This window comes from Myxine glutinosa, chromosome 4, assembly GCF_964187855.1.
Source record: "Myxine glutinosa chromosome 4, kmMyxGlut1.1, whole genome shotgun sequence".
NCBI classification, from domain to species: Eukaryota; Metazoa; Chordata; class Myxini; order Myxiniformes; family Myxinidae; genus Myxine; species Myxine glutinosa.
In genome coordinates this window covers 185,545,103-185,560,181 of record NC_136264.1, presented here as the reverse complement: position 1 = coordinate 185,560,181, position 15,079 = coordinate 185,545,103, and the positions used below count along the sequence as shown (strand labels likewise).

General features: G+C 46.3%; 1 protein-coding gene across 2 annotated transcripts in view; it reads left to right on the top strand.

Annotated features, from left to right (window-relative positions):
- Window positions 1–15,079, top strand: part of LOC137425565 (semaphorin-3A) — a 79,529-nt gene that overhangs the window by 43,099 nt on the left and 21,351 nt on the right. For both annotated transcript variants that reach the window (XM_078776794.1, XM_068114122.2), the window contains exons 3-7: window positions 8,393–8,547; window positions 8,974–9,036; window positions 9,883–10,008; window positions 12,113–12,206; window positions 12,430–12,549. In XM_078776794.1, coding sequence (XP_078632920.1) covers window positions 8,393–8,547; window positions 8,974–9,036; window positions 9,883–10,008; window positions 12,113–12,206; window positions 12,430–12,549 — 558 coding nt within the window. The remainder of the gene's footprint in view (window positions 1–8,392; window positions 8,548–8,973; window positions 9,037–9,882; window positions 10,009–12,112; window positions 12,207–12,429; window positions 12,550–15,079) is intronic.

Here is a 15,079-nt window from a genome sequence, read left to right as displayed (position 1 = left end):
TTGCCAGTATGAATCACCTTTAGAGGCCATTTTTCCCCGCAGAGCAGGGGTTGGCCTTTTTTGGGCACCATGGTCCCCTTTTTGAAGCAATGTTTTATGGCCGGATGCCCTTCCTGCCGCCAACCCTGTTAGTCGCCTCTGGCGACACACAGGGAATTACCAGTGAACTGGTACTCAATTTGCCGACCTCAGAAGGATGACAGGCTGAGTCAACCCTCCTGGTGTTAATTCAGCAATCGACCGGGATTCCAACCAAGGATCCTAGGATCCCAAGCCGGCACCCAAACCGCAAAGCCAACACCAGGCTTGAGCTTGCCAGTAGGATGACCCAGATATACGCACAAACTTCACTGAGCTGTCTAGCCTGGGTTGTAATCGCCGCCCAGCTATAAACGGTGTGTTACTGGCAGGGTGATTCATCGATGATGTACCGTCCCTCTGATTTTTTTTTTTTTTTTGTATACAAGATCGAGGCTCGTGAAAGAGCGAACATTAATCACACAGAAAGACAAACCGACACATAAAACATACAACATCGGGAGCGGTAGACAAGATGGGGAGAGAGGGGGAAGGACACAAAACACAACATTTGAGAGCAGGGACCGAGAGACATGGAGACATCGAGAGATCTGAGAGAGATCTGAGAGAGGGCGAGGGCTTTGGGGGGGGCATGGGAAGGGGGCAGTGGGAGAGGTATAAAACATATGGACACTGCCAGGACTTCCAGGAAAGAGGTTGGAATTTCAAACAAGGTGGATCTGGGGTGAATTAGCGGGGGTAGAAAAGATCAAGGTTTTGGATGGGGGAAGATAAGAGATGGTGGTGAACAGCTGTTTTAAAGACCTGGAGGGAGGAGTGGGATTGAAGGGAGTGAGGGAGTTTGTTCCAGAGGCGGGAGAAAAGAGGAATGAAAGAGTGAAGGTGAGCAGAGAGCCGAGATTTCGGCAGTTTAACCATCAGAGGGTTGCTGGCAGATCTTGTGCGACCTGTAGGAATATTTGGGGGACAGAGCACAGAGAGAGCTGGGGGTGCAAGGCCGGAGAGGAGTCGGTAGAAGACAGAAAGACCACCTACCTGCCTGCGGTGAGTGAGTGAAAGGCCCTCAGAGATAGCTTCATCGCGGGAGATTCCAATAATTCTGAAAGCTTTGGTTTCAACAGCGTGAAGCCGAGCTAGGTGTGAGGCAGGAGCACAGGCCCATAGGGGAGAACAGTATTCCATTGAGCTGCGGATGAAAGCCTTGTATGTGGTGAGGAGCTCAGGTGTGCCGAGGAAGGACTTCGCACGACGGAGGATGCCCAGTCGGCGACTGGCGTTGGAGGCCAGCTTGGAAATGTGGTTTTCCCAAGAAAGATCATGGCAGATAGTGAGACCCAAAATCTTGAGCGACAGAACTTCTTGGAGAGGATTGTTGAGAAAGTAGATGGGAGGGTTGTCCAGTCGATCTTTTCGGAGAGACATAGTAAGAGTGTGAGATTTGTCAGGATTGAAAGACATGTTCCACTTGTTTGACCAGTCTGTGATTTTGTCCAGGTCTTCAGAGAGTGATGAGGCAGCAGACTGCCGATCTGAGGGAAGAGGAATGGAGCAGCAGAGAGTGGAGTCATCAGCAAAGAGATAGAGAGGATTTTCGAGAGAGTCAGAGAGATCATTGATGAAGACCAGAAAAAGCACGGGGCCCAGAACACTGCCTTGGGGAACTCCAGCCTGAACAGGCAGAGGAGATGAGAGAAACCCATTCAGGGCCACACGTTGACGACGACTAGAGAGGAAGTCCGCCAGCCATGCGTGGAGATTTCCATGGATACCAAAGGAGGAGAGTTTGGTGAGCAGAGCGGGGTGCCAGACCGTGTCGAAGGCACGTGATATGTCGAGGGAGACAGCTCTAATTTCCTGTTTGGCATTGAGGACCTCCATCCATTGTTGAGACAGCAGAAGCAGCATGTCCAGAGTAGAGTGACCTGGTCTGAAACCAAATTGATGATCAGAGATCAAGCCATTGGAGAAGACGAAAGATTTCATATCCGAAGCAATGATGGATTCCATGACTTTGCTGATAATTGGGAGAAGGCTGATTGGTCTGTAGTTGCTAGGATCTGTTTTTGCACCTTTTTTGTGCAAAGCGGTGATGTTGGCTGATTTCCAAGCAGATGGCAGTTTACCTTGAGCAAAAGAGAGGTGAAGAGAACAGAGAGAGGGTGAGATAGAGCAGCAGAGCAGGATTTTAGGACCCGTGGGCTGATGCCGTCGGGTCCAGTTGCAGAATCAGAGTCGAGGGTTGACAGAAACTTTTCCACCTTGTCAGGAGGAAAGGACACGGAGTCCAGGAGCAGCAGGGTACGACAGGGTATGGTGGGTACAGAGAGGGATGGGTTTGGGACACAAGATTTAGAGGCAAACACAGAGTTGAGGCATTCAGCTTTTTCACGTGCGGAGTCAGCTGTGTAGCCGTTTGAGGTAAGGGAGGGGATGGAGGGGGAACAAACACCAGAAACGGATTTGACCAGACGCCACCAGGATTTGGAAGAGGGAGACAGATAAGAGAGTTCGGTCTTGAGAACGGAGAGATATTGTTTCCTGGCTCTCCTGAGGGTGGACACACACTTGTTTCGGGCTTTGTGAAAGGAAATGAGATTTCCTTCCGTTGGATTTGCTTTCCAGGAGACGAAGGCAAGTTGTTTCTGGGCAACAGCCTCACCACAAGATTCCGTGTACCATGGACGGGAGGAAGGGTATGACAACTGAAGACGAGATGGGATAAATCTGTGCATGAGAGAGAGCAATTTACTTTGGAAGAATTCCCAGGATGAGTTGATGTCAGAGGTGGTAGAGATGGGAGACCAGTCCAGATGATTGATGGCTGCTTGAAGACCGTGCCAGTTGGCCTGAGTGAAATGCCAGACTCGTCGACGCTGAGCAGGCTCCCTGAGGATGGTCAGAGAGATGTCCACTTTAACAAGGACATGATCAGATGATCCGATCGGAGCAGAAGAAGAGCAGCAGACATTTTCAGGGAAGTTAGTCATAACCAAGTCCAGAAGAGAAGATGTTCCGTTGACTGAGATCCGGGTCGGGAAATTGACAGATTGTGTCAGTCCCAGTGAGTCGCAGAAGTCCTTTGCTGAGGAGCCATGGCTGGTGAGAGAGGTACCCACACCCAGCCAACTGGCATGATGACAGTTGATATCACCACATATGAGGAAGAGAGAGTTGGGATGAGTAGATAGAAGTTGGTCCATATCATCAGACAGCGAGATGTAGATGGAGTCATCACTGTTTGGTGGACGGTACAACACACATATGAACAAGAGGTGGGAGCGAAGGGGAAGCCGTAGCCAGAGGTATTCCTGGGGGTGAGGTGGAGAGAGTGCAGTGCAGGGCGAGTGAGGAAGAGAGTTTTTGATAAAGATAGCAACCCCGCCTCCAGGACGAGGCTCAGGTCTATCATACCGGAGGAGGGAGTAGCCCGGGAGAGATACTATGGAATCAGAGACATCATAAAGGAGGAAAGTTTCTGTTAAGCAGATCACGTCTGGTTTGACAGAAGCAACCTGTATGGAGAGATCAGTTAAGTTTGAACGAAGGCCCCGGATGTTTGAGGTCCATACCGTTAATGAAGAGGAAGGGGGAGCATCAGATACAGAACAGGGGGGAGGAGGGGTAGGGTAAGATGTGGAAGAGGTGGAAGAGGTAGGGAGAGCTGTTGAAGGTGTGTCAGAGATTTCAGAATAGCTCAGAGAAAGGGAAGGATGGGGCGGACAAAAGGTTTGATGGTGATTGGGTGAGCCACAATGAGGTGTTATTTGAGGAGGGGGAAGAGCGAGGCAGAAGGTTGGGGGAGATGGAGGTGAGAGTTTGAAGGGGGAAGAAGCGGGGAGGACGCTTTGAGGAGGGGGAGTGAGAGGGGGGAAATTGAGAAGCAATGAGGGTGGGGAGATTTGAAGGGGAGGGGTGAGGGGGGAGTTTGGGAGGGAAGGGACAAGGGGAGGGATTTGAAAGGGATGGGATATGGGGGAGATTTGGAGGGGAGGGGTGAGGCAGGAGTCTAGGAGGGGAGGGGCAAGGGGGCGTCTTGGCGGGGAGGGGTGAGGGGGTAGTTTAGGAGGGAGGGGGCAAGGGGGGAGATTTGAAAGGGATGGGTGATGGGGAAGATTTGGAGGGGAGGGGTGATGGGGAAGATTTGGAGGGGAGGGGTTATGGGGAAGATTTGGAGGGGAGGGGTGAGATTGGATTTTTGAAAGTGTACGATTTATGGGAAACGAACATTTATTGCAAAATGAGTTTCTTGTGACCTTTGAGTTAAAAATACGTTTAAGGACGCTGGATGGAGGATGGAGTGCAGGAGAGTTTAGGGAATGTAGAAAAAAGGCACTATAGGAGATGGATATTTTTTTTGGGATGAATTGATTTGGTGAGCAAGTCGAAAGCAGCCTTTTAAAGAAGAAGAAGAAAAAGGTGTTATAAAATATGACGGAATACATAACTTGAGGGGAAAGTGTAAACATTGAAGGTTAATGAGTGAAAACTATCTGGGGAAATGGGGGAGAAACACGTGGTCGAAGAACGAACGAACGAATACGAACGAATAAGAATGAAAAAACGAATGAGAACAGAGAAGGAAATTTTTTTTTATTTTTTTTAATTTTTTTTTGGAGTTGAGATTTACACAAGGAAGTAGGCTATGGGTGAAAAGACTGGGAATACAGAGAACGAAAGTTATTGGATCACAAACGACGGACCGCTGAGAGAAAAACAAAGCCTCAAGGTTGTACAGTGCACACTGTACAAGGCCTCAAGACACGACACGAATTAACACGATTTTCAATACAGGTATGAAAGATTTGCACCGAAAAATCTTCGTCGGGACACAATATACGTACAACACCATAAATAAATACAGTTTTAACGAAAATACAAATAGGAACAATCACTTAACTTCGATTTCAAATCGTTCGCGACGCGGCAAAGGCCTGGCTCGCGACACGGCAAACAGACGATCAATTTATGAAAGATAAACACCGAGAAACAACCAAAGTTGCACACAATAACTTCACACACCGAAAGATAAATACAGTTTCGACAAAATACAATTGTGAACAGACTTAACTTCGAAAAACGTGGAGACCGTGTGGAGCTTCGAAAATCCCTCCCACCGTCTCCGAGATCTCGCGAGATCCAAACAAGTTAACTTGGCGCGAGATCCAAACAATGATTGACGTTAACTTGGCATTCCTGCTGCCGGAATTAGTTGGTGGACATTAAACATCCCATGGTGTCCATCATGAAGCGTATGCAGGTACCATGGCCAAATTCCAAAATTCCTGCCCTAATTATTTAGTCAAGCATCAGACCAGGCCAGCCAATTTGTGAAATAATTGGGACAAAAACTTGCCCCGGACAACCCGACCAGAACATGGGAATTATTGTGGCCGTTAAAGAAGAAGAAGTGAGCTTGCCTCGAGGCCACAATGACAATGGAATCACTACATTTCCTCACTGTCAATTGAGGAAACATGGTGACTCAGTTGAGGCTTGCATTCCTTCAAGCAAAGACAGGTTTTTAAGTTTTTTTTAATATGCGCCATCGAGAGTTATGGAAGAGCTAGAGCAGAATGGAAAGCAACGAAATGGAAAGGGGGAAACACCCACAGCAGAGTAGAAGTTAGAGGATGTAGGGGAGGATGGATGGGGGCGAACACTTTGCACACAAGCTGAATGAAACACAGGAAGTAGAGGAAGGGGAATGTGGGGATGATACAGAGAAAAGACCTGGAAAAAGGGAGTGCTTGGGAATGGGTTAAGTTTAGGTAGAACAGATCTTGAGTATGGGTGGGAGATGACCTGCGTATTGGTGAACATCTGTCGTGAATTCCTGGAAGGAAGAATGTGACCGAACAGACTGGGGAAGTTGATTCCGCAGGTGAGAGAAAACAGGAAAAAAGGAGTGGAGGTTTTTATTTTATTTTATTTTATTTTTAATACAAAGTCGAGGCTCGTGTAAGACCAAACACATTAAACACAAAAAACATAAACAGACACATAAAACATATAATAAAGGGAGCGGGAGACAAGAGGGGGAGAGAGAGGGAAGCACACAAGCACAACAACAGTAGAGAGGAAGGACATCGAGAGATCTGTGGCAGTGAGAGGGCTGGGGCCGGGGAGGGGTACACGGGATAAAACAAGTGGATACTACGAGGAATTTCAGGAATGAAGTCGGAGATTGAAAGAGGTGCGTTTGGGGTGTATTAACGGAGGTGTAAAACATCAAGGTTTTGGATGGGAAAAGATAAGAGATGGTGGTGAACAGCTGTTTTAAAGACCTGGAGGGCGGAGTGGGATTGAAGAGAGTGAGGGAGTTTGTTCCAGAGTCGGGAGAAAAGAGGAATGAAGGAGTGAAGGTGAGCAGAGAGCCAAAATTTTGGCAGTTTCACCATAAGAGGGTTGCTGGTAGATCTTGTGCATCCTGAAGGAATATTTGGGGGAGAGAGCACAGCCAGAGCAGGGGGAGCAATGCCGGAGAGGATTCGGTAGAAGACAAAAAGGCCACCTTCCTGCCTGCGGTGAGCGAGTGAAAGGCCTTCAGAATCAGTTTCATAGCGGGAGATTCCAATGATCCTTGCAATTAAAGCTTTGGTGTCTACAGCGTGAAGCCGAGTTATAGCTGGATATTTTGTGGGAGGCAGGAGCACCAGCCCAGAGAAGAGAGCAGTATTTCATCAAGCTGTGGATGAAAGCCTTGTATGTGCTGAGGAGATAATGGCAGATAGTGAGACCCAAAAGCTTGAGTGACAGAACTTCTTGGAGAGGATTGTTGAGAAAGTAGATGGGAGGGTTGTCCAGTCGGTCTTTTCAGAGAGACATAGTGAGAGTGTGAGATTTGTCAGGATTGAAAGACATGTTCCACTCGTTTGAGCAGTTCGTGATTTTGTCCAGGTCTGCAGAGAGTGAGGAGGCTGCAGACTGCCGATCTGAGGGATGAGGAATGGAGTGGCAGAGAGTGGAGTCATCAGCAAAGAGATAGGATTTTCCAGAGAGTCGGAGAGATCATTGATGAAGACCAGAAAGAGCACAGGGCCCAGAACACTGCCTTGGGGAACTCCAGCCTGAACAGGAAGAGGAGATGAGAGAATTTCATTCAGGGCCACATGTTGACTGCGACCGGAGAGGAAGTCCGCAAGCCATGCGTGGAGATTTCCATGGATACCATAAGAGGAGGGTGTGGTGAGCAGGGTGGGGTGCCAGACCGTATTGAAGACACGTGATATGTCAAGGGAGACAGCTCTGATTTCTTGTTTGGCATGGAGGACCTCCATCCATTGTTGAGACAGCAGAAGCAGCATGTCCAGAGTAGAGTAACCTGGTCTGAATCCAAATTGATGATCAGAGATCAAGCCATTGGAGAAGAGGAAGTATTTGATATCATAAGTGATGATGGATTCCATGGCCTTGCTGATGATTGGGAGCAAGCTCATTGGTCTATCGTTGCAAGGATCTGTTTTTGCACCTTTTATGTAAAGTGGTAATGTTGGCTGATTTCCAAGCAGATGTCATATTACCTTGAGCAAAAGAGAGGGCGAAGAGAACAGCGAGTGGGTGTGATAGAGTGGCAGAGCAGGATTTTAGGACCCGTGGGCTGATGCTGTCTGGTCCAGTTGCAGAATCAGAGTGGAGGTTTGACAGAAACTTTTCCACCTTGTCTGGAGAGAAGGACACAAAGTTCAGGAGCATCTTAGTTCGACTGGGTACGGTGGGTACAGAGAGCGATGGGTTTTGGACACAAGATTTTGAGGCAAACACAGAGTTGTGGCATTCGGCTTTTTGACTTGCGGTGCCAGCTGTGTAGGCATTTGAGGTGAGGGAGGGGATGGAGGGGGAACAAACGCCAGAAACAGATTTGACCAGACACAACAAGGATTTGGAGGAGGGAGACAGGTTTGAGAGTTCAGTCTTGAGAGTAGAGAGATAGTGCTTCCTGGCACTTCTGAGGGTAGACACACATTTGTTCCGAGCTTTGTGAAAGGATCTGAGATTGCCTTCAGTTTGATTTGCCTTCAACGAGGCGAAGGCAAGTTGTTTCTGGGGAACTGTCTCACCACAGGATTCCGTGTACCATGGTCGGGAGGAAGGGCATGACAACTGAAGACGAGATGGGATAAATCTGTGCATAAGAGAGAGAGCAATTTACTTTGGAAGAATTCCCAGGATGAGTTCGGCAGAGAGCCTGGATTTTGGTAGTTTCACGAGAAGGGGGTTAGGTTGGTGCCCACCGCCCGCACCTCTCTTTATCGTATTCACTTCACACTAATTTTGTTCACCAAGAGTAAACCTGTATTTTCCAAATTTCGCTACCCATTTGTAATTGTAGCTAACTTTCTATCAATTTCTCCAGATCTCGTTGCCTCAAATAGTTCCCGATTCCTAAGCTTTCCCAGCGCTGGTGATTTTGGCTCCCTCGTGCTGGATGAGGAGCGAGGCTTGCTGTTCGCTGGTGCTCGAGATCACCTGTTCGCTCTGCAGCTTCACGACATCACCGAGCACCTCAAGGTGAGGCCTCGAGAACCTTTTGTGCAAAGATAATATGGTGGGGTTTGTGAAGTTTCGCAGGTTCACAGATATTTCCTTACTAACCCTAGTTTGTGCACATGTTCATTTGCACAAATTTCAATGATCCTTCGTATTCACCTGCTGGGTCAGTCTGTGCCACCTTTCCCATTTCCTCAGTTACGAAGAGAAGCACGACCTTGAGCACAATTGGCCATCACCGATGACCTTTCTACCCATTACCCCCCTGTGTTTTTAGTGCCATAACATATTATTCATCCTCGCGATGTGACAGTAGATCATCTAAGTCCAGTTTTGATTTTGAAGATTTGTATGGTGGTTGAAAAATGTTCAGCAAGCGATAAGTAAGCTTCCTTTGTTCCCAAACATATATTGACAATCAGACCTTGCTTTCTCTCCATGCTGCAGATATTTTGGCCAGCAGCTACAGAATGGAAGGAGTACTGCCATGCAGCAGGAAAGGCTGCCCAGGTAGTGTTTTCCTGGAATCCTGTTCGAGCTTTTGCATGGTGTCCAGCTCGATTCACATCATCACGTGTTAAAGGTTAAAACTTTTGAGCGCCAAGATCTCACCAGTGCAGCCAAAAGGAGCGTCTCACTCTGCCTTAGAATTCTTCTTCTTCGTTTGTATGCAGCACAAAGCTGTTGGGTCGCATCATTGGCTGAGGGCGTAGCTGTGCCCTCTTATGGTTAGGACAGGAATTGGAACTTGGCCATGGTGCCGGCTATAGCTCACCTAGTCTTCATGAAGGACACTGTTGAAAATTTAACGTCCACCTGCGGATGCCAACAGACGGGAAGCCCGCTTAACGTCCATCTGAGTGACGGCACACACATTGATGGATCATCCTGCCTGGGAAACCCCGGGATGTCAGTTATAGCTGGATCTGAATTCAAACCCAGTCTAGAGTGTTTAGAGGTGAGTGCGCGTACCTCTAGGTCTAGGCCATCCTGTCAACCCCTACCTCAGCATCCATTGGTGTTCATCTTGAAGTGTGGGTCTCATATTCATCTGACCTGATTCATTAATTGGAGACTCCACTGGGTATTCATGGTGATTAGACCAGCAAGGGTCTTACCAAAGCCAGTTGCCTAACCCCTTACTTAATCTGTACAGGGAATTTGGGAACCTGGCCAGGGTACCGGGCCAAATATTTGGGTATCGATCATTAACGTCTAAAATTTATTTTTTGTAAAATATTTTCCCGTTTGCTGTAACTGTTCAGTATCCTTTCATTTCCATCGATGAAGACGATTTCACTTACATCACTAAAGTTTCCACCTTGTCTGCACCTCCACGTCCCTTATCACCCCCAGACAGAGTGCAGTAACCAGGTGAAAATTCTGCACCACTATAACCAGAGTCACCTGTACACCTGCGCAACAGGGGCCTTCCATCCTATCTGCACCTACGTAGATATTGGACCTCGTTCCCAACAGAAGGTGCTTGCTGGTCTCGTATAACTGTTTCGATGAGGTGGTTCGTGGCTATGTTACCTCCGCACCGAAGGTGTACGTAGGTTGTGCTTTCGCCGCTGCTTGTCTGTCTGTGAGAGCAGGATATCTCAAAAAGTTAAGGACAGAATTGTATGAAACTTGGTGGACAGGTTGAGTGTGTGACAAGGACAAATTGATTAGATTTTAAATGAAGTTCCGGATCTGGATACGAGATTTTAAAAGTTCTAAGTTGTTCTTCACCATTGAGGGATGGGAACAAAAACGATATATAGCACAATATCTCAAAAAGTTGTAGATTGATTATGACAAAACTTGGTGGAGAACTTGGGTAGGTAACAAGAACAAGCTGATTTGATTTTGGTTCAGGTCCCGATTTTGGTTTAACGTACCTTGGCTTAGAATTTATCCCGACCGCACATGCAGCAGGAGTGAGATTGTTTTTTCACTCTGTCTGTCCGTTAGACAGTAAAACAAAATGGAAAATCATTCCAAACAGGAAACTTACTGTTTTCAAAGACGTCATAATGGACACACACAACTGGCACGAAAAACTAATGCAACATGTTAGATAGGGTGATGTAATAGCCGCTGCAGAAAATGGTGGGGAACCCTATATTTTTGTATTTATACACCTTTAAACCTCTTTGAACCTTTATTTAAATTGAATTATATATCTGAACGCAGTAGAACACAAATCGCCTTCATGATACTTCCAAGAACCTCCAGTTTTGGAGATTTGTGTTCAGTTACCACGTTTTGGTGTAGAGTGCTCACCAAATGGCTTAAGCACTCAATAAAGCACTCCATTCAAAACCGTTGATAAGGAACGGCCGGCTTGGCAAGCACTAGCTAGCTGCTTAGTAAATGAACACACTTTAGTACTTGGACAGAATTAGTTTATTAGCCCCGTTGGACTTAGTCTGAAACAGTGGCTTATGGATTTGGTCTCGTCTATCCGTCCGTGCATTCATGCAGCCGCAACCATATCTTGGAGATGTATGGACCTATTTTGTTCATTCTCGGCAGAAAAACAATAAATGACGGTATACATATGCAAATCATTTTGTTTCGCGATGCGATCAAAGATGGCCAACTGGCGGCCATTTTAATTGTAAAAAAGCTGATATTGACCACGTCCTCAACCTTTTCCCGGACATGCATTCACCGATCTTGTTCAAATTTGGCACACAGATAACGAATGATGGGTTACATATGCACGTCATTGTTTCTCGAGATCAGATCCAATATGGCCGACTGGCGGCCATTTTAGTTGTAAAAAAGCGATATTGACCACGTCCTTAACCTTTTCCCGGACATGCATTCACCGATCTTGTTCAAATTTGGCACACAGATAACGAACGATGGGTTACATAGCGCGTCATTTTTTTTCGAGATCAGATCCAAGATGGCCGATTGGCGGCCATTTTGTTACATGAACGTGTCCCCAACCATTTCTCGACAGGCATGGACCAATTTTGTTCAAACTTGCAACAAAGACGATACATAAGAGTATACATACATATGCAGAAGATTTTGTTTTGTTATCCAACCAAATATGGCCGACTGATGGCCTTTAACTCCGTACAGCAAAATTACTAAAATCACGGCAGGGGCTATGACATTTTATATCTTTTTCTTCTTGTTTATACTACTTTTACAGACTTTATTTTGTTTAAATTTAATTATATACTCGTAGTAGTACACAAATCGTCTGTCATAATACTTACAATAACCTCTAGTTTTGTCATAGTACTTCAATTTAAATAAAGATTCAATGGGGTGGTGTATAAGGGTGCTGTTTGGGACTGCTTCTGGACTACTTCAATAATACTAAACTTTTGGATTTAAAAAAAGGATTATTTTATTAAAATTGAAGTTAAATTGAAGTAACATTGTGCAGGGTATCATGTTCTATGAACTCTCTAGTGGTTTTCTTTCGTATAGTCTTTCGTATAACTCGATCGGTGTTGTAATAGAAACGCTAATCTACCAGACTCAGAGTTGATGCACGAACCACTACACACTTGACAGGATTTATCCAAAAATAATGTGATGCACCAAAAGCAAAACTTTCTTTGTTAAATTGCAGAAGCCGATTTTCAAGATGGATCCACAGCTTGTGGAAAGTGGATCTTGGAAAAGTCCTTTTGATCCTCAAACTCCAGTAGCATCGGCCATTGTAGGTGCGAGCTTGAGAAAGAGAGATGAACCACATTTACCAATTTATGGCTACGACAACATACTTTTTATTCCTCATTTTTGCTTTGAAATGATAATATTTTGCAAGCACACAGAGTTGCTTAATTTTCAGTCTTTTTTCTTTTCTTTTCTGATATTTCTCCACATCAAGTGCATCTAATTTACCAAAATGTTTCAGTTTGAATCCATAACATCCGCTTCCCACAGATGAAGAGCTCTTCGTTGGTACAGCAGCAGGTTTTATGGGCCTGGACTATGCCATTGTTAGGAATTTGGGGACAAGACCGCCACTGCGCACTGAACCACACAACTCATTCTGGCTTAATGGTATGTTCCATATAAACGTGTTTAAACCTTCCCCTTCTCATCGATATCTAAACTGTATGATTTGCCATGAGATGTTTGATAATATCGTCCATCTCACATGTCCCAATCATATTCCATCCTGTTCTACCAACTGTGAAACTTCACTCTAATGTCTAAAGGTATTCAGTGAGGTGAGAGGACAAAAAGCCAACATTTTCCTTCTTTGGGTTGGCCAACACCCGTTGTTTGATCTTCCTTGGGTGCACCCGTTGTTTGAGCGACGTTTGAGCGATTGAGCATCGCCTCCATCGTTTGAGCGATGAAGGCGACGATCAATTACGGATTTTTACTATGCAAGCACGGGAGGAAGAAGGAAGAGGAAGAAGCGGCGAGCTCTTACCTGTAGCGATCTCACCGGCGGTCTTCAACCCTGCAAATTAATCTCACAAGAACACGGGAGGTAAAATGTACAAGAAAGAAAGATTTATTACGGAACCCGATACAAAGAAACGCGACGGAAGAACTAATTCTAAATTGGGACGTCCCCACACAGATTTCAAATACGAGACAAAGGGAGAATTAATAAAATAATTGTCCCGTCGTGTATTTGTGAATGCGAGCTAATCTGTCTGGCAGTGTAGCATCGGGTCGATGTTCGAGCGCGTCGTCTGACGCAGCTCCGGCTGGCGCGAAGAAAGGCCTCGATGTGCCCCGCTCGCCCGCTGCCAGGCCCCCGTCTGCCCAGCAGCACGCCTCGCTCGCCCGCTCCTCAGTCACACGCGAGATCCCGTTTGCACCAAGATTGAGCCTCGATTGGGATTGCACCAAGCCTCCCTCCAAGCACCATGCACCAAGAGCACCAAGACCAAGACCAATCGCCAAGCACCAAGAGCCCGCGAGGAACCCAGGGAAGATGACCCCAGAATACCCACGAGCGAGTCACCTTGTCCCCCGCAGAGTGACGTCAGCTCTCTCACATTAACAATCAGTCCCTCACTTCTTTATGGTCTTTTCCCACCTTCTGACGTCACCGGCCCTTCCCCTCTAATCAGCGACCTGCTTCTAAGTATTGGTTTTGCGCCTTCCGCACTGATTGGCCAAATGTTCGCGCCTTCCGCACGGATTGGCCGAGATGTCCGGTCGGTGGCCAATCAGTGTGCCGCTTCCTTCCACCTTCCTTTCACCAATCAGTGGCCAGCTGGTGATGTGGCTGGCTGCGGCCCCATCGGCGGTGCCCCGATCTGGCTTCCTGCCTGTTCTTCCTGTAAGTCTTATTCTGGCACAGGGGAATTAATTAATGTGTGCACTAATGGATCTATCTAATGAATATGAGTGCGTTGCCATAAGGGACACTGGATTGCTCACAGAGGGAACGACACACGAGGGAATTTTACCCATAATCCCTGTACTAATTAGCATGCCCCGCCCCCTCATGGCGGGGACACAGATACAACTTATTCCAACATACGGCTAAACATAGAACTTATTACAGGTAGATTCCCGATCACGACAGTCGAGTACATACCTACGCAGATCTACCTGGATCTAGATCGGGTGTACCTCCCATCTACCCATAATTAATTAGGATACCTTAATGGCGGTTCACCACTGATGGTATGAAATCGCATAGTAACTGGTATATAACCGAAAGGTTTTCAGAGTCATAAGTGTATGCAGGACTCACTGCGTTGCCTTGATGAGTCCCAAAAGGGCGAAACCAGGTCGGTAACTGTGAGTTTTACATACACGTATGACAGTATCTGAACTAAGATCAAAATTCTGCTCTGTCGGAGGGTTCTCCTGAGAGCTTGACAGGCAGAGTGTATGTACATGGCAGTGACGTCATTACGTGCACTCATTGAAAGCTGGAGAACTGAAGATATATTTCGATTAGTTGCTCCGGCTGCATCCACGCGATTCCACATAATGAGTGGATACCAGAGATAATGTGCCATGTGGCAGATGGTACTTATCACTCCCATTAAGGTACAGCATAGCTGGATGGGATACCTTAATGGCGGGTCACCACTGATGGTATGAAATCGCATAGTAACTGATATATATATGTAAATGTGTGAACTTATTTTTGGACAATAGCGTACTCACTGTCAGACAAAACGGTCATGGATGGTCACTTGAACCTTCAATGGTCACTTCATAGCACAGCTGTTGAACTGCCGTTTTGACTGTCAGTGATTAGACAAGGGGTATGGGATGATTTTAATGAGCTGCATGTGATGTCTTGATATTGGCTTTAAAAAGGCCAGTGCAAAATGGGCATTTTGGCCGAAAAATTTGACCATTTTGACCATTTTGACCAACTTCAAAAAGACCGAAAACGCAAAAGAAACTTACCACTTGTTTGAAATGTAATAAAATTGTAACAGTTCAAAATAAAACAAACCAACAATTGCTAATTGAAACATTGGCATTTTATTGATGACACGTCAAGTTTTTGACCAAGATACACCATCTCATCAGTTTGTTCTACAGTACAGAACAGCACAGGGTGCAATGTCAGTCCCCTTTCAATAGCGTGTGTGGCCACCAT